The 19,012-nt window shown below is 54.0% G+C and overlaps 1 protein-coding gene across 1 annotated transcript in view; it reads left to right on the forward strand.

Moving 5' to 3' along the window:
• The window catches only part of KCNC1 (potassium voltage-gated channel subfamily C member 1), a 43,647-nt gene that overhangs the window by 19,943 nt on the left and 4,692 nt on the right, over positions 1-19,012 (forward strand). The window contains exon 2 of the mRNA XM_017672672.3: positions 12,531-13,464. Within this exon, the coding sequence (XP_017528161.1) occupies positions 12,531-13,464 (934 nt within the window). The remainder of the gene's footprint in view (positions 1-12,530; positions 13,465-19,012) is intronic.

The raw sequence follows: 19,012 nt of genomic DNA on the forward strand, positions 1-19,012 counted from the left end.
AATCTAGGGGGACTGATGATGGCTGGGAGAGGTGGGAACAGAGATGGTGGCACGTGGTCAGATTCTGGGTTTATTTCAAACTCAGCCAACAGGATTTCCTTACTGATTAAATGTAAGGTGTGACAGAAAAAGAGGTGTCAAGGATGATTCTGAGTTTTTTGGCAAGAATGTCCTGGAAGGATGGAGTTACCTCTTGAGACAGAGAGGGCTGCAGACCGTGGGGCTGGCACAGGAGGTCAGCTGACTTGCTGAGTCAGAGAGAGAGCTATTAGGCCTCCACCTAGAGATGGTAAGGAGCTGGGCCTGAAGTCCCAAGTTCAGGAGAAGGGCTGGGCTGCAGGTAGACATGTGGGAGTATGCTGTTAATGCTGTTTGAAAGGGTGATGGTATTTAAGCCTTGAAACTGGGTGAGTCACTGAGGGAATGAGTGTAGGTGGAGAAGAGGACCAAGGACTGATCCTGGGGGGCGCCAGTAGTGACAGGATGGAGAGAAGAGGTTGGCGAAGGACGTGGAGACAGAGCAGCCAGTGAAGTAGGAGGAAAATCAAGAGACTGTGGGGCCCTGGGAATGTGACAAAAAGGAGGGAGTGCTCAGCTGTCTCAGATGCTGCTCAGATGGTCAAGGAGAGTGAGGACTCGGAATTTTTCCTCTTCTTTCTGCCTAGAATGTTCTTCCTTGCACCCTGTATTTCCCTAGCTGACTCATGTCCATCCTTCCAGCATCTACACACTTGTCACTTCCTCCTGGGAGCCACTCTGAGCCCAAGACTTGTTGCTATAAAATGCCTTGTGCACCCCCCATGAACTCCTTGTCACCTCACATAGGTACATATTTGCTTGTATGGTTGTGTGATAAATGTCAGTCTCCCTCCGAGGGACTGTGGCTGTTTTTGCTCACTCTGTACATCTGCGCCCTGAGGAAGCCTGGGATAAGGTATAAATACTTGTTGGAGGAAAAGGAGGTGGGCAGTCAACTCTGGTCCCGCCTTCGCCGTGGCCATGGTCCTCTCTCAGCTGTCCCTCTTGGGGCCATCTTTTTACTCCCCTCCCCCTACACATGTGTATATAAATACACATACATACCCTGTTGGGAGTCAGGACCCCTGGCTCAATACAAAAACACAAGTAGGGAAACTCCCCAGTGGATTCCTAGTGGACACACCATGGAGCTTGGAATCTCAATTTTCTCATCTGCCAAATGGGGCAATCAAGACTCTTCTGCTGACGGCCCGGCTGGTGTGTGTGTGTACATGTGTGTGTGTGTGTGTGTGTGTGTTTGCTTTTCATATGGGATTCAAAATGTGAAGATACGTGCAAAGTGTAAACATCTGTGCCCAATGTCATCACAACGGAAAGACGAATGCCTGCCTCTAGAACTTCCTGGATGAATGTGAAAGAGATTTATAAATGGAAGCCCTGGAGCATAGTGGTTTTAGAGTCAGAAAGACCTGTTCAAATTCTGCTCATTATTTCAGTGCTATGTGGGTTTTGGTTTTTCTGCATATGTCTTAGCCACTCTGAACCTCAGTTTTCTTATCTGCAAAATGGAGGTAATGATACCTCCCTCAGAGAGGTTTTTAAAGATAAAAGAGATCATATTTGTAAGGGTAGTCATTGTTACTTTTCAGCAGAGGACTGTGAGATTCAACAAAGCTAAATACTCCTGCCACTGAGATGTCTGTAAAGACTGAAAAGCGTAAAGCGTGTGATCCATTTAGCCATGCACAATGGGTGCTTAACAAAAATCAGGCTCTGGACAGGTCAGGGGAGCTGGCCCAGGAAAGAGAGTGTGGGTGGGAGCTGGGGAGCCTGGTCTGCAGGAGGGGTGGCTCATACGGGGTCCTGAGGCGCATGCAGGTGCAGACAGGGCTGTTACGGGGGAGAGGAGGAGGTGTGTTCCCGGGGCCCTAGAGGGCAGACCTGGAATTGCTGGGAGACAGTGGGAGGGAGGTTGACTTAAACAAGAAATGCTTGCCCCTAGAGCTGTCCAAAGACAGAATGAGCTCAGGAGCTCCCTCTTGCTGGTGGTCACCAGCAAAGGCTCTGCCTCAGGGTTACTGCAGAGGGGTTATTGGTCTGCCCGCCAGGAAGCCTGTTATCCTGTAGAGGATGCCTTCCTACTCACTTCCTGTTCTGGGAGTCTCCATCACATATTTCCTATTCCAATCTGTGGCACAAATAGGTTAGAGACACACCTATAACAGAATCCTTAGAAATAAAGAAGAAAATAAACACTAAGAGTAGTATATGAAGAGAAGAAATAGTGATACCCCAAATCTAGGTGAAAGATTAGTCCAGAATTGAGCACCAAAGTTAGCTGAGCTCCATGGAAGTCAGAGCAAAAAAGGAAATATGAATAGTTATATAACTCATCATTTACTGACCACAAGACAGAGACATGCACCAAGAAACACAAATTAGGCACAGTCCTGAATCCTGAACCAGGAGAATTTCCTGTGTGAAATACTGGTATTTTTCTGAGTGAAAGATGTTAATGGGAGAGGGTGCTAGTAAGTCTGATGTCTCAGGCATAGGAGTGGATAGGATGTTGGCTCCTGACGGGACGCCCCCACTCCAGCCTTCCTGGCCGCTAGGACTGTAGAGGCACTCTGGGGCAGCACAGCCCCAACCCCATAAGATACCTGGTCCTACTGTACCTCCCTGTGGTTGACTAAGGTCAAATCGAAGTTGGAGCAACCAGGTCTGGCTCATGGGGCACAGCTAGGCTGACTTGTACAGTGGACATCCTGCCTGGCTGTTCAGAGGGGCCTGGGGAGGCCTGAAGCGCAGGGCTTCAAAGCCGGGTGGGACCGATGGTGCCCGAAGACCTCTGAGACCTTGGGCAAGATTCTTCACCTCTTTAAACCTTAGACTCCTGGTCTGAAAAGCAGTGATAACAGTATAACTTGCCTCACTGGGCTGGCACGAGGTTTACAGCAGACGACACGTGCCACCGCAAGATCAGGAAGCTGCCATGTTAGCCTCCATCTTGTCACCAATCAGGATGGAAACCTCACACCTCACTCCTCATGTGGCCTTGGGTGTCCTTCCCTACCAAGCCTCATTTCCCCCCAGCCCCAAGGTGGGGGCTCACGTGGAAACCCTGTGGAAGTGGGCATGTGAAGTCACCATCACCCAGAGGTGTGTGTCCCTCACCAGCTGGAGGCTGCAGTGCTGGGTCATGGACACCGCCTAGCCCTGGGCTGGGCACTGGCAAACAGGCCCTGAGGGCCATGCCACTGGCTCTCACAAGGCTGTCGTCTGCTCCTGGTCTGTTGTTGGTAGGCAAGTGGTAGCAGGAGCAGAAAAAATTAGGGGAAAGAAACTAAAATTAAACTAATTTCTGCCTTTACCTATTGCCACTCCTTGCAATCCCCTTCCACCATAATTTGGGGATTAAAAAACATAAAAATGCTGTGTTTAGATTTTTGTGGAGGGAAGTGTTGGCCCAACTTATGGAATACCAGTGTGCAAGGGAACTGGCAGTTCAGAATTCCTGTCTGGATCTGGGAAAGTCCTTTTACTCCAGGCCCCCCCAAAACATCTTACTTCCTGGAGTGTGTTGTTGTTATTATTATTGTCCCCATTTCAAGAATGATGGGATTGAGTCTCCGAGAGGTTACTTACCTGCAGTCATACAGCTGATGGCAGAGGCAAGATTCGAACTCAGGTCTCTGAAGCCAAGTCCATACTCTCTGCTTCCCAGCCCCTAATGTGGTCTCATGCTGATGAGGTACATTATGCATCAGAGCTGAGTGGCACTTGGGTCTCATCTGGCCTCACGGATCCCAAATGCCAGGATGGGGACAACAATATCAGAGCCACCAAGGGCATGAATTAAAGGTAAATTTCTGGTCTCACACACAACTAGTGAACCTGGGTGCAGGGCCAAGAACTCGCATTTGTACCTCCCCTCAGTCATTCTCCCCCAGCACACTCTGCTGCTATCCTGCCCGTCACCCAGGCCCCTGCCTGCTCCTGCCTCCTTCGTGCCCAGCAAACTCCTCCAGACAGGGCTTCTTCCTGCCTTCGCTTCCACCCTTCCAACCAGCAGGTTCTCCTTGCTGCTCAGTACAGAGAGACCACCCTCCTGGATCTCTCGGGGTGGTCCCTCAGGAAACACCCTCCCCTGTCCTCCGGGACCAGGGCTGGCCCTTGCAGGAGTCTGGACTCAGCCTCACTCAGGCCATGCAGACAGCTCTCTGCAGGACCACCGTGATGTTTTGCACATGGGGGTGCATCCACCTCAGTCCCCAGGTGCCTCCCAGCTCCGCAGTTCCTGTTCTGTGACTATATGATTCTCAGCTTTTCTACATCTGAGATGCTCTGATCCTAAGTACTCTGTTGTTATGGGAGAGGTCCAGATGGGAGGCCACACCAAGGGTCAGAGGTGGGAGGTTTGTGTGAGGGCTGAAGCGACGTCTTTGAACACCTCCTTCCTACTTCTGTGTATTACTTCATTTCACAATCACAGCCACCTGAGAGGCAGGAAATGTCATCCTGTCCCATCCTTTTCCAGAAATGAAGGCTCAGAAGGGGGCCCTGGCTTGTCCAAGGCTGTCAGCCAGCCCAGGCCCTAAACTCAGCTTAGTCTGACTCCAGGGTCCTGCCGTTTCTGCTACAGCTGCTTTGACAAGAAGGACTTGAGCTGCTCTGGACCTGGGATCTGGAAGGTAGGCAGGACTTGTGCAGAGAGGCCTGGGATGACATTTTAAGCAAAGGCTTCATGGCCACGATGGTGAAAGCCCCGTGCTAGAGCCCAGGGCTGGGTTCCAAGGGAACGTGGTTCACTGCTGCTGCACCCTGCATGGTCTGTGACCTTGGACAGCTGCCTTCCCCTGCTGTGCCTCCATTTCCCTGTTCCTGCCCCAGTGGTGGCTTTTGGATCAAAAACCTTGGAGGGCCTGCATTGTCTTGAGGTTTTGGGTTTCTAATGACCATGTTTCTGCAAGTCCAAGATACCACTGATTTGAGGTATGCTGTGAGGTAGATAACAGCATATTGTGGACATGGGAAGAAATACTGTTTTTAAGGTGTACATTTTATGACATATTTTCATTTCCAAAATGTGAAAAAATGTGCATCTTGGGATGAAAGCAACATGGGGACCCTCTGCCACCTCAAAAGTTGCCAGCCTAGCTGTTGGGGTAGCCCCTTCTGGATATGACCTAGGTTTAGGGTCATGAGGATGAATTCAGTGAAGTGGACAGTCTCTATGGGAGTCTATGCTCCCTGAGGCCTGAACACTGCCCTTTCTGGCCGTGGTTCCCCCACTTCCCAGGCTGGATCCTGGAACTGAGAGGGTCAGTGCAGGGGAACAAGTGAATTCTGCTCTGGGCCTTCCCTGGGCTCACTTAGTGACCTTTTCCCCATTCCCACCCTGTCTGTTCTCTTCCTCTCAGTCACAGATGGTCCTGGGGCATCCTCAGGCTCATGTGTGGGAGACCATCTCTGGCGTGGAAAAGGGTCATGGCTCTGGGCTCGGTCTCAACTCAGAAAGCACTGGTCCAGAGTGCCAGCCAGACCCTGATTCCTCCAGGAGATGGCCCATACATGCATGTGCCCATGCACACACACATTTCCATCAGCTATGTGAACCACATACACTACAGACAGCGACCATTACAAGCCTTTTGCACAGGTCAGGAGTCAGGTCACATAAACAGGTGACACATCTTCACCATGTACACACCTACTCCACATTCACACACTGTCTCTCCCCCTCCCCAGCACTCTCCCCGACACACAGACTTTCCCAGACGAGCACCCACACATCTGTGTCCTCTGCACACAGACACTGCCCTCGCACCCTCCATGTAGCATCGTGGGGAGCCCTGCCCACCCACTGCTCCCTGAGCTGGGCGCCAAGAGTAGGGATGAGTGAGGAAGACCAGCGGAGGGGACCCAGCTGCCCAGACATGCTTAGGACCTGGCCAGGCCTCTTGAGGCATTTATTAATGGGCCAAAAAAGGGTTGGATTCCCAAAAGCCCCCTTCCTCTTCACCTCTCCCTCATAGCCCTTGGCCAGCCCAGCATGCAGTGTGTATGCCCAGCCCAAGGAAATCCAGACAAGTCTAATTCAATTTCCAAACTCAACTCAACTGACATTTATTTAGGCCAGTTGGCCATCCTGCCTGCTCTGCATCACTGACTCTGCACGAATTAACTCAAATGCTGCACACCCCCACCGGGCAGGTTTAATTAGGCAGAAAAACTGACCTCAAGCCTCCAGGGGCTCAGGGCCGGGATGCCAGCCAGGACTCCAGTGAACAGCCCCATGGCCTACAGCCTTGCTTGGTCTCAGAACCCTCAGAAGGGACCAAGTCCAACTCTCTCTAGACCAGTGAGGAAACTGAGGCCCAGAGAGGGGCAGTGACTTGCCAAAGTCACACAGCAAATGAGCAGCTAGACCAGAATGTTGGTCCCTGCACCGTCCTGCAACCATCAGCTTGTTTCTGGAATGGCAAACTGCAGGAACACAGATCCCTGTGGCAAACCCCTGAGCAATTTTGAAAGGCAAGCACGATTTTCTAAAGATTACTGTGGCATAAATAATTTATAAATGAAAGTCATAGCACATACTGGTCATTTTAATAGATAGTAAATTGCCTTGCTGATTTATGGTTTAGGGGGTGGGGTTATGATAAAAATAACTTGGTGACATCTTAAGTCAACAGATCGTTAGTAGGTTTGTCTGGCTTTACAGCCAACAGCCTCACCACCCTGGTTACCATAGAAATAGGATGCCTCACTCTATTGCCATGGCTACCACTTTCTAGAAAACAATTGGTGGGTATCTCGCGGTTTGTGATTTTGTTCTGCAGAGAATAAGCCAGGACCACCAGCTTGGGTTTGTGCTGCCTTATCAAGCAATCTTGCCTCCCTTGCCTTGAAATTTCATAGGGTGGCCTCTGCGGTGGCCAGGTTGCATGACAGTCCCCCCGAGGCTCCAAGCAAAGCCCCCTTTGTGCCCTCCTACCACCCATCAGACTAGCAGCCCAGGAGGGACTGGCCTCACAGCTGCCCTGGGGCCTGGGGCCAGGGGCGCAACTGCTGCTGGGGTGGGCTGGGAACAGGAGCCCAGGTCTGGTGGGTGGCAGGAAACTGGGAAACCAGTGGATGCTAGGCAGGTCTAGGCCAGAAGTCTGGGAGCTGGGCACCATCTGAGCAGAGAGGTGGGCTGAGGGCATCAGGGAAGGCTGAGGAGGCAGAGGCGAGGGGCACTGCGGCTGCCTGCCTGTGGGAGGGGCAGACACTGAGGCAGTCCCAGCCACCAGCGGTGAGGTGGGCAGAGGGGCCAGCTGGGTGGCAGTGCCTCGGCCTGCCTCTTCACGTGGCTACGTTGTAGGGTGACCACCGTCACGTCATCTGTGTGCTCTGAGTGCCGGGTGTGCACTGCGAGGAGGTGTGCCTTGCGGTATAGCACCTGGGCGTTCATGCCTGGTGTGTGGTGATATGTTTCAGCATGATCCATGGGCCCCTGTGTTTTTTATGTACACGTGGTTGGAACACCATGCTGTGGTTTGTATGGCCGTGTGCACTGTATAGGTGAGTAGGTAATGGGTGAGACGTGTACTCTGGGTAGTTGTGTGTGTGTGTGGTCTGTGGGTGACTGGGGATTGGGAGGCAGATGGCTTACATGAGGTGTAGCCCCTGCCTGTGACAGCCCAGGGTTGCTGCAGAGGCAGGTCCCAAGTTCCTTTCCTGCCAAGGGCCTGCTAATCCCAGGCACTCCCCACCCCCATGCTCTTACCCCTCCTCTGGTTGAGCTCCTTGAACAAGTTAAGGTCATGGCTCAGTCTGCCTTTCTGGGTCTGAGAGGATGTGGGCCAGGTGGGGACAAAGGCTAAGCCATCCACAGCTGCTATAAGCATTGATTCCTGGAGAAAGGTGGGGGCAGCATGCCTGCCTCTGGGGCTGCTGTTGCCTCAGGCACTAGTTCAGGCGGGGCAGGGCCCCAGCCTGTGGATCCAGGCTCCCCGACTCTCTCCCTCACTAAGGACAGGCATAAGCTGACCTCGTGGAGTCTGAGCTGTGGGTGCCACACTCCAGGATGGAGTCATCCAGACCCCATCGGGCCTGCTACCCAGTGCACAGGGCTGTGTTTTTAGCCCTGCGATTGTTGGCAACTCTGGTGGTGGAAAGACCTTAAGTTCTGGAGCTAGATAAGCTTGGGTCCAAGCCTCAGCTTCATCACTAGCTTTAAATCCTTGGTTTAGTCCCTGAACCTCTCTGTGCCTCAGTTTCCTTTTCCTTTTTGGCACAATGGACTGCGAGCAGCTGTCTCTCCAGCTTAATGTAAGGATCAAAGGCGCAGAGTAGGTCCTTAGCTTTGGTAGCTTCCTCCTGTCCTTCCTGTGCGTATCTTCCCTGAGGATGGTCAGGAGGGAGCTGGGGACTCAGCTGGACGGGAGCTCCTGCGGCAGCTGATCGGCAGCTCTCCAGGCTTAGGGGAATGTAGCAGTCTGGGCAGCCATGGGCACCTTCCTCCAGAGTCCTACTAAGGACCCACTGCCCCACATGTTGCTGGGCTCTGCCTGTGACAAAGGACCAGGCCTGCCAGCAGCAGAGACTGGGAAGGCAGGCACCCAGGGAGCCTAGGCTGGGTAGGAGGCCTGGCTTCTACCTCCCCTGGCTCCCCCTGGAGAAGAATTCTTAGGGTCTGGCTGTAGGCCTGGCTGCTGCTGCCCACTGCCCACCCCTACTCCTCAGGCACTGGGACCCAGAGAGGAAATAGTCTAAACAGGATGTGCATTGATCACTGAGAATAAGAATTGTTTTTCTACCCCAATTTTGTAAAACCTGACCTCTTCCAGAGCCTCAGTTTTCCCATCAGGGCCTATCCTGTGAGAGGAGCAAATGGAATGAGAGCTCTGAAGGCTTAGGGGGCACATGGGAGTGAGAAGCTCCTGGCACATTAGTGCCTTGTCTGGGCTCTTCCCATGAGCCTCCCCAAGCACTAATGAGCCACAATTGGAGACAGGCTCATTGCCTCCCTGGGGGTGAATTTAGAGACTCCTCAGGGGGCCGGGGTGTCCCTTACTTTGCTGCCTTCTAAGAGCCTCAGCTGCCAAGAGGAGCCTTACCTGAAGAAGGTGTCCCAGGCGAAGGGTTAGTTAGTGGGGCACTGGAGAATGAATGGGTTTGTCCAGACAGATCGGCAGGGATACTCTCCAGTGGAAGGAACAGGCGGTGCAAAGACATGGAGATAGTGGGTCAGAAGTGGCAGAGTTCCAGGTGGCAAGGATGTTGGGTGCATGTAGAGAGAGGACCCTGCAAAGTCAATGCGGCCAGGGCACAGGGAGCCTCACCCACCAGGCTGAGTCAGGGTTCTCCTCTGTGGCAGCGTGGTCAGGGGGCACGGCCAGAAGGCCGGGATTCCAGTGGGTCACTCCTGCTGGCAGCTGTGTGGAGGCTGGACTGGTGACCAAGACTGGAGCCTAAAACCTGCTAGCTTTGACGCCAGTGGCCCTGCTAAGAGAGAGTCACGTATGGGCTGAGGCGACAGAGTAAGATAGGTGTGGGGTGATCTAGGAGATGGTACCATGGCTGGTGAGGCAGGGAGGAGAGGAGAGGCCTCCTGCCTTTGCCATGGGCCAGATCAGGAGCCCAGGGGTTCAGTGGGCCCCGCCTCTTGGCATCCCTCAGACACGCAGTGTACATGTTCCTCTCCTCTTACACAAAGGCCAGGGGAAGGGCAAGAGCCACGCTTTGGTAGTCTGGGTTATGAATGCCAAGCTCTAAGATGGGGCCCTCCAGAAGAAATCTGGGGACACAGGCCCGGCATTCCAGGGAATGTTTTCAGCTCAAAGAGCTTTGACAATTCTAGTGATGAAAAGAGCTGTGTCAGAGGTGGTGACTCTTCCGGGTGCTTCCACTCGGCTTTCCCTGGGCTACTCTGCAGTGACCCAGGCCAGCACTACCTGGACCCCTACCGAGCTGTTTCTGGAGTTGGAAGACCTGCTTAAATCCCTGCACTGCCCCAACCTTGTCCAAAGCCCTCCTACAGGGCTGAGGGGCTCACCTCTTCAGTCCACTGCACTGGACTTGTCTCTCTGTGTCCTTTACCCTCAACCCCACAGGGAACTACTGAGGGCTGGGCTGGGCCTTACTCCACTGTATGCTGGGCATAAGCCAGTGCCTGGTTAGGAATGGATGGATGGATGGATGGATGGATGGGCAGGTGGAAGGAAGGGATGAAGGGAAAAAGGGTGGTAAGGAGAGAGATGGAGAAGGAAAAAGGAGAAGAAACAAGAAGAAGAAGGAGGAAGGGAAGAATGAATGAATGCTTGGTGGATGGAAAAGAGGGAAGGAGGGCAGAAGGGTGAATGGATTTGTGGATGAAAGGGAGGGAGAAAGGAAGAGAGGAGAGTAGGAAGGATGGGTGGATGGAAGGGAGGGAGAAAGGGAAGAAGGAAGGATGGGCGGATGATGAATGGCTGACAGAAAAGAGGGATAGGGGGAGGAAGGGTACATCAAGATCACGCTTGGTATAGTCTAGGATAAAATTTCTGAAAATTGCACAGTGCTCCAAAGCTAACAGATTTATTTACCTACTGCAGTGAAGGCTTGGCCGATCTCTTTCTGTTTCTGGTCCTCAGGCTTCCCGTCTATAGCACATAGTGTCTTAGACCGCATGATCCTGAAGGCTGCTCTTACTTTGACCTTCTAAAATGCTGACTTTGTCCCCTTCCCTTTCCTCTCCCCTTCCCCCAACCCAGGATGTGGCTTCAAAGGCCCACATAATTCTTGGTTTCTAGATCTTGGCCATGTTGGGTGGCAGGTCCCATGGACATGGTCAATGTGGACTGGGCTATTCTGGAACTCCAGTGTTGCCCCCACCACCACCACAAGGTGGGGAAATGCATCAGTGCAAAACTACAGAAATTGCTAGAAGCAGCCTGGCTGCCTCTTGCTGCAGATCCAGGGGGTGGCGAACCTTGGCACGCCTTGAAGTTATCTGTGAAAGCAGCTCTGCAGAATGAAGGTGCACCCATTCTAGACTGAGCTGCCCTCACAGGGATGGCCTTGCTGCAACCACTGTCTGTTATGGACAGGCTTGAAGAAGGGGGCCAAGATGGGAAGGGAGCAGCAAGGACACACAGGCAAGAATGACCATCTGGGCCCCAGGAGGGGAACTCAGTGGCCAGGCTTCCTCTGCCTGGGACAGTGTTGGGGTTCCAGGGGGACCCAACTGAAGGCTGTAAGTGGAGATCTTGCTTGGATTTCAGTCTGAGGATTTGAAACTCACACAGCTGTTTGATTCTCTTTCCTCAGGTACCTGTGTCTGCAGGGCGCTGGGGAAGGCCAGTGGGTCATCATATGGGGCCCCCAAGCCAAGGGGTCTCCAGGGAGCTCAGGGCCAGAGCAGGTGTTTCTGGTGAGGCTGGGTTGTCCTGGCCATTTCCCTCTCGCTGGTGGGGGCTGAGAGGGGTAGGCACTCACATGTGTTTGGAAAGCTGCAGTGCCCAGAGCTTCTTCCTCCCTCCCATCCATACCCTTGCCCTGGGGCTGGCAGGTAGCAGGGAAGAAGCAGACCCTATAGTTTATGGTGCCTTTGAGACCCTCTGGTCTAGTTCTCCTGATGCCTGGACCTGGAACACGGTATTTCGGACAAATGACCATTTAGCCTTTATTTTAATACCTCAAGGATGGGGAACTTACTTTCCAACTTGGTGGTGTGAGTACCCAGGAGGATAGAGAGAAGGGGTAAAAAAAAGTCATCAAAGGCTCTGAGGCAGTTATATATCTTTTGCAATTCTAGATAGGATGGAACCTGAAGGAGACCACATGAATGAGGTACAGATCCATGAAAAGGAGAGCAATTAGGCTGGAGTAGGAAGGAAGAAAGATGGGAGATGCGGCCTTTGAGGGGCCTGATTCCAACGGCACTGCCCCCTCATTCCTTCACCAACATCAGCCTCAGCAAGGGAGGTCCCTTTGGTTAGGGTGGGCTAAATGCTTTAACACATGACCCCCAAGTCACAATGGCTTAACACAACAGTAGTTTATTTCCCATTCAGGTATTTAGCAGATGTCTTTTTTTTTTTTCTTCAAAGACTCAGGCTGCTTCCTTCTGGTGGCCCCTCTGGCCCCTGGGGCTTCAGCATTTGACTGACAGTTGGGGGAAGAGACCATGGAAGATTGAGTAGGAAGGTTTTAGAGGCAGGTGCACATCAGGCACACTACTTTTGTGCACTGTTCACTGGCCTTGTCTCAGTCAAAGGACCCAACCTCACCCCAAAGGAGGCTGGGAAATGTAGTCTAGCTGTGCCTCTAGGAGGAAAGGAAAGGCGTTTGTGAAAACAAAGCAATCTCTGCTGCAAGCTCTAAGCTCCCCAAGCCTCCTCACCTGGTGCTGAGGAGGAAGAGGTGGCCTGTCCACTTGGCCGGTGTTGGAGGGGCCGTTGTGCAGGCGTCTTCTCCTGGCCTGGCCTCTGACTGGACCCGACACAAAGGTACCTCTGCCCAGTTCCTTTGCTCTGGGAGGGAGAGCCTCCCCTCTGACACGGTGTGTTTCTCCTTCACAGTATGTGGCCTTTGCCTCCCTCTTCTTCATTCTGGTCTCCATTACCACCTTCTGCCTGGAGACTCACGAGCGCTTCAACCCCATTGTGAACAAGACAGAGATCGAGAATGTTCGGAATGGCACGCAAGTGCGCTACTACCGGGAAGCAGAGACAGAGGCCTTCCTCACCTACATTGAGGGCGTCTGCGTGGTCTGGTTCACCTTCGAGTTCCTCATGCGCGTTGTCTTCTGCCCCAACAAGGTAGAGTTCATCAAGAACTCCCTCAACATCATTGACTTCGTGGCCATCCTCCCCTTCTACCTAGAGGTGGGCCTGAGTGGCCTGTCCTCCAAAGCTGCCAAGGACGTGCTGGGCTTCTTGCGCGTCGTCCGCTTCGTGCGCATCCTGCGCATCTTCAAGCTGACCCGTCATTTTGTGGGCCTGCGGGTCCTGGGCCACACCCTGCGGGCCAGCACCAACGAGTTCTTACTGCTCATCATCTTCCTGGCCCTTGGCGTCCTCATCTTCGCCACCATGATCTACTACGCCGAGAGGATAGGGGCAAAGCCCAATGACCCCAGCGCCAGTGAGCACACCCACTTTAAGAACATCCCCATTGGCTTCTGGTGGGCCGTGGTCACCATGACGACGCTGGGCTACGGAGACATGTACCCGCAGACGTGGTCTGGCATGTTGGTGGGAGCACTGTGTGCACTGGCAGGCGTGCTGACCATCGCCATGCCCGTGCCTGTTATCGTGAACAATTTTGGGATGTATTACTCCTTAGCCATGGCTAAGCAGAAACTACCAAAGAAAAAAAAGAAGCATATTCCACGGCCACCACAGCTGGGATCTCCCAATTATTGTAAATCTGTCGTAAACTCTCCACACCACAGTACTCAGAGTGACACATGCCCGCTGGCCCAGGAAGAAATTTTAGAAATTAACAGAGCAGGTAGGAAACCTCTTAGAGGCATGTCGATCTGACCTTTAACCTCTGCCCCCTGTAGTGATGATTCCAGATTCAGTCAGACTGCTTCTTTAGTCCCATGGGTGACCCCGGGCCCTGCACTCAGTCTCAAGATGTGGAGCCTGGGGGCCCAGGGAGATGCTGGGCAGCTAGGTTCACAAAGCAAGAGCCTGCTGGGGGAACCTCACTGGTGGTCTTGGGTAAGGAGGTTGATGCCATGGTCTTGTGAGGTTCTGAAGAGATGACACAGCCCACGAGGTTGCTGAGGACTCTCTTAGCAGGAGCCCAGGGGACTGCTGCTCAGTGGGCAGGAGTTGAGCGTGTCTCTGACTCAGGCCACTGGCCCATATTGGGGCAAGGCAGGGGTGAGTGTAATTCGGAAATGCCAGATGGCTTCTGATTTGGTCTTTATGCAGCTCCCTTCAAGCTGTGCAGACAACACAAATGGTGCATGGGATCTGGCAGGAGGGTCCCTGCAAAGGCAATAGCAAGGATTCTCACCCCCGACAGAGCCTGTCTCCGTGGCTGAGTAGAACTCCTGCTCTGATTCCAACTGCCTAGCTCCAGGGGCATCCTAGGAGACGCCTCTAGCCCTCCGTACCAAGCTTACTTACCCCATAGCATGCCGAACCAACTCATTTTCTACCACCACTCTAGAGTTTAGCGTTTATCTTTAGGAACCTGTTGGAGTGACTCTAGTTTTCGCGTTGTTTGTTTGGGTTGATGGTCAAGTGGGAGTTTCTGGTGGCCTTCTGATGAAAGTGGCTGGTGAGCGAAGGACTAGAGAGGGCCACCACCCCAGGCAGCTTAGACGAAAGCTCTACAGACCAGCAACAGCCTCACACGGAGGCTTCTCCTCATTTCTGGCGGTAGGGACTGCGGCAGCAATACGTGACATCCTAACCAGTGTACAGCGACTTTACCAAGAGTTCAGTGGGGGGAGGGGGGAGGGGGGCCACGAAACAATACTAGTTACCATGGGATATATTCTAATATTCCATGGCTAGTGGTTTGTTATGGGACTTTCTCAGTTTTATGAGAACCTGCACATAGCACATAAAGTTGATCATGGGGCTCTGGTCTGAAGATATAAAGCCCATAGTCTACCTCTACCCATGGAATACCATCGATTTATTCTGTGGACACAGGGATTTCAAGGGAATGAATGACCCAGAGAAGAGTGACAACGCTGAGCTGAGGAGTGCCAGGGGAGGGAGACTGGGTGAGTGACAGGTAGCATGGAGGATGAAGGACGTCCCATGCCCAGACCTGGCAGGGGGCTGCAGACGAGCTCAGCTCTAGATGAGCAAGTGCCCTCCGGTTTGAATGGCTTCCCCCAGCGGGTGATTGGTTCTTTCTTCCCTGCTGATGCACCACCCCATCCTGCTCCTCATCTCACTTTATCCCAAAGCTGTGCTGCCCAGAGCAGTACCCCCAGGGCCCTCTTCTCTGCCAGTGAGGGCTTTCCAGCCCTTGGGCTGGCTCCATACCCCTCCCTGCCTCCTAGGATTCCAGTAGGCACCATAGAAGAATGCAGTTTGTGCTCTGGGCTGGACCAGGGATTGTGCAGGGCTCTCAGAGGTTGGAAGGGGTCCTGAGGTGAAATTGGGCTCCAGGGCCAAGGTATGGCTCCTGCTCATTGAGTCAGGCAGGCCAGTAGAAAGCTCCTGGCCCACCTCTCTGCTTTAGATTAGCTAGAATGTTTGACCTCAGCAGCCACCATCCCTGTGAGGAAAGTTCCTGGAGCTCTGAGGAAGGTCTCGGCTGGCTGAGCCCCCAGCTCCACTCCAGGCCCCAGCAGGAACAGCTCAGCCTGTGGACATCACCAGGGCACTACTTGGTCCTTTGGTCACATCTCCCCCAACACTAGCTATTTCAGGATTGGTGCCCCAAGCAGGGTGCCCCAGGCCAGCCTATCAGGGATTCCCTTCTTTTCTCTAGTGAGGAACAGATACTTCTGTACTCCTAGACAATGCCCACATGTGCTGAGGGTGCATACATGGCCCACACACACACGCACACAGTACAGATGTGTGTGTTCTGACAGGCACACCAGCTAGTCCCAGGAACACAACCCTCTTCCCACGCTGCAGCAGACTCGTAAAACCCCTGCGTGCCTGTTAGAGCCCCTGGGCCCCTCCCCGACGGCAGCCCTGCTCCTGGGAGCCTCCTCACCCTGGCCCCAGGTCTCAGGGACTCAGAGAGCTCTGGCTTGAGCAGTCTCTGTGGCTGAGGAGGTATTTGGGCACTCCCACACAAGCTGGCCCTCTGGATTGCCTGAGCCCTTCTGCCTTTCTCCCTCAACTCCCCCGCTCCCTCCCCAAATATTCACTTCCCCCAGTGGTGCTGTCCTGATGCCCAGGCCTGTCCACCTGGGCTCTGATCCCCTCTGAGCCTCATCCCTATTCAGAACACGCCTCCCTCCAAAAGCTGGTGCGTGAGACCGTGATTATCTGTCACCAAGAGGGTGTGTGATCCTTAGGAGATATCCCCAAGTCCCCTCCCATTCATCTCCTTTTCTGCTTGCAGCTATACACCTAGGTGGGTGTGGGGTTGAGGGTGAGTTTGTGAGTGGGGGTGGGGGACCTGAAGTAAGGAAGAGTGAGACCCTGCAGGGCCTGAGAGATGCAGCCCCTAAGGTCCTGCCAGCCTCACTCCTCCCACAAGGACAGTCAGGAGGCCTCAACAAAACCTGGGGTTTTCCAATTCACTTTTAGATCCTGGGCTGGGGCCAAGTGCAGCACTCTGGCCAGAACCCTGAGCCAGCAGCACCTTCCCCTCACCTCCACTACTAGGGCTCACCTGAAGCCTCAGGTCTGTGTGTCTGTGAGGAATGATCTGGTCTCCTCTGTACCATGGCTGGCATGGCCTCAGTGTTTGAGGGAGTTGTCCTGAGGGTGGGTGGGTTGTGGGGCTTCATGGGGGAATGCCAGTCGTGGATTCCCTGGGGCTGACGGCCCAGGAGAAGGGGCTCCCTCCCCCATCTGCTTGGGCAGCTGGGAGTGCTCCCTCTGTGCTGCCATGTTCATTCACCTGTGTCTTGTCCATCTCTGCTCCTGGGATGTGGGTTGGTTCTCTGTGGTGCAGCATCTGGGGCTGTGGGTCCCACCATAGGTGAGCAGTGGCTGGCATGGGGAAGGGGTGGTGGCCAGACACCCTTCCTGCTCATGGGCTTGTAGGGCAGCAGGTAGGTCCTAGGGAACACCCCACCTGGCTCCCTGAGAGCTGCCATGGCAGCTTCTGTGTCATCATTTTTTGAGGGGATGTTCTCTGAGCAGCTGAATCCAAATTGTTCCTGGCCCTGGCCACTGTACTTTGCCCTTGCTGGGCTGAAGTGGGTGCTGGGAGTGGTGCTAGCCCATGGGGCAGGGAGGGTGACGGGACTGGGGCAGAGGTAACCAGGCAGGGTGTGGGCAGGGTCCCTTCCCATGGGCTGATTGAGTTTCTGCTCAGATACAGGGCCAGGGTGGGCAGCTGGGGCCTTGTGTGGGGTCCACATGGGCTCCGGGTGAGCTAAGCGGAAGTACTGGGAAAACCGACTCGGAGAGCCAGGCCTGGGTGGTTTTGTGTTGTTCACATTCTCTCTTTCTCTCTCTCCACTAATCATGTCTCTCTCTCTCTCCTCCTTTTGTTGCATGACTTGTGCCGGTTTTCGTGATTGTACCCTGCTCGTGTCTCTCACACACTGTCCCCAGTTAGCCTGGGACTTCTTCCCCAAGTGCCCCCTTCACCCCCACACCCTACTGGGCAGACCCCTGGGGGCTAAACCCAGGGACATGCCCAGCCCCCCCCTGCCACCGCCTCAGCCCTGTGCGCGCACCCTGGGCGCTTGCTGCTGGTGCAAACAGTAAGTACACTGGCACCTGGAGAGTAGGGTAGGCCTGCCGGCTGAGGGCCTGGACACCAGGTTCTCCTTGCTCTAAAGTTTAAAAAAAAATGAACTTGTTGTGGATGCTCATCTCTCAGTCCATTTCAAAGCCTGGAAGCCATCTCTGTGAGGTGCTGCCCATGCTGCCATTTCATCATCATGGGCCTCTGGGTCTAGTGGGGGCCAAGGGGTGTTGGGTCAGGGGGGGCAGGGCTGCCAGACTTCCCGGGAGCAGGTGAGAACCCAGGCTTCTGGTGGCCCCTTCACCCAGGGTGAGAGCAGGAGGCTGGAGACTCTTGGGTGAGCTGGCACCTCTGGCCATTTTCACGGGTTCCCCAGGTTTAGAGAGTTGGCCCCACCTTGGTTTCTCTTCCAGTCGCCCTCTGGAGTTGGGAAGGGAGGATGCTCCCAGTTTCTGAGAGCACCCCAAACCACAGATAAACCAACAGCCCAGGAAGGCTGGCTTCTCCACAGAACAAGCCCTACACATTCCCACCCAGTCAGCCCTTCCTCAAGGGTCACAGCTGAAAGAAGCAGCAGGCCCCAGGGGTGTCTTGGGAGTCCCTCCAGGGAAGGAGAGGGGCCCAGCTCACATCCACCCAGGGATCTCTGATGGCTGTCTTCTGCCCCCAGCCCCTGCAGGGAAAACCAGCCCCTACTTAGGGCCCTTTAAAGGCCCTGGGAGCTAGATGCCCTAGGGGCATGGTGCTGGAGGAGTGGCCTCAGGCTCTGCCATCACCTCTGACCACCTCTGGGCAGGAGCTGTGGGATGTAGACAGATGATGGCCAACAGAGGGACATCAAGTCCTGGCTCCCCTCTCAGGTGGAGGTGCTGCCTGGTACGACTTGCTGTTGTCCCCTTGAGGGAAATTTGTGCAGGGTTCTACAGGCCCCAGCTTCCACACCCTCATCCACTCTTCCTCCCTTCTGCCTTCCACCCCTCTCTCCAATCACCCTCCTACCTCAGCCCAGAGACCCTTAGGAGGGAGGACGGGGCCAGCCAGCATGGGAAGCAGGAAGGGGGCTTGTCTGTGTGCATATGAGTGTGCCTGCAGACATGCCCCAAGCCCTAGGCAGCTCTCAGACCCCAGAGAGGCCCCAGTCACGTGGTGTCAGAGTTACCTTGGTAACTGGCCTTTCTGGTACAGAGTAAATTGAAGAGTGAAGCCCCTGGGACTTGTCAAGAAACGCACTGTACGTGAAATGCCTTGCCATCTTGTACGACAGACTTTCTTAAGTTCCAAAATTATGATGGGATTTCTTTTCTTGGATTTGCTTTATGAATAAACCTGATTGGTCCATTTCTCTTTTGACTGACTGCCTCTTTGTAGTGACATGATGTGTACACGGGCTGTGATCCCGCCCGCTGGCACGCTGAGTGTGCACGCGGAGAGGGATCACTTCTGCGTGTAGTTACATGATGTGAACAGGGTCACGGAAGAGGGTCAAATTGTGGGGACATTGTCTCCAGCTTTTTTCCCCTCTTTAGCCTTTCAGAGCCTCCCCTCGTGTGGTCATGCCCACGTGGGTGTCCATCTCCCCTAGGTGGAAGTCTTTGAGGAGGCCATGGTGCCTGCTGTGGGGAATGAGTTGGCTCCACCCTGGCCAGGAACAGTCTGCTTTGAGGGCAGAGAGCATGGGGCAGGCTCAGTCCCCAAGAGTGAT

The sequence above is a fragment of the Manis javanica genome, chromosome 11 (genome assembly GCF_040802235.1).
Source record: "Manis javanica isolate MJ-LG chromosome 11, MJ_LKY, whole genome shotgun sequence".
Lineage (NCBI taxonomy): Eukaryota > Metazoa > Chordata > Mammalia > Pholidota > Manidae > Manis > Manis javanica.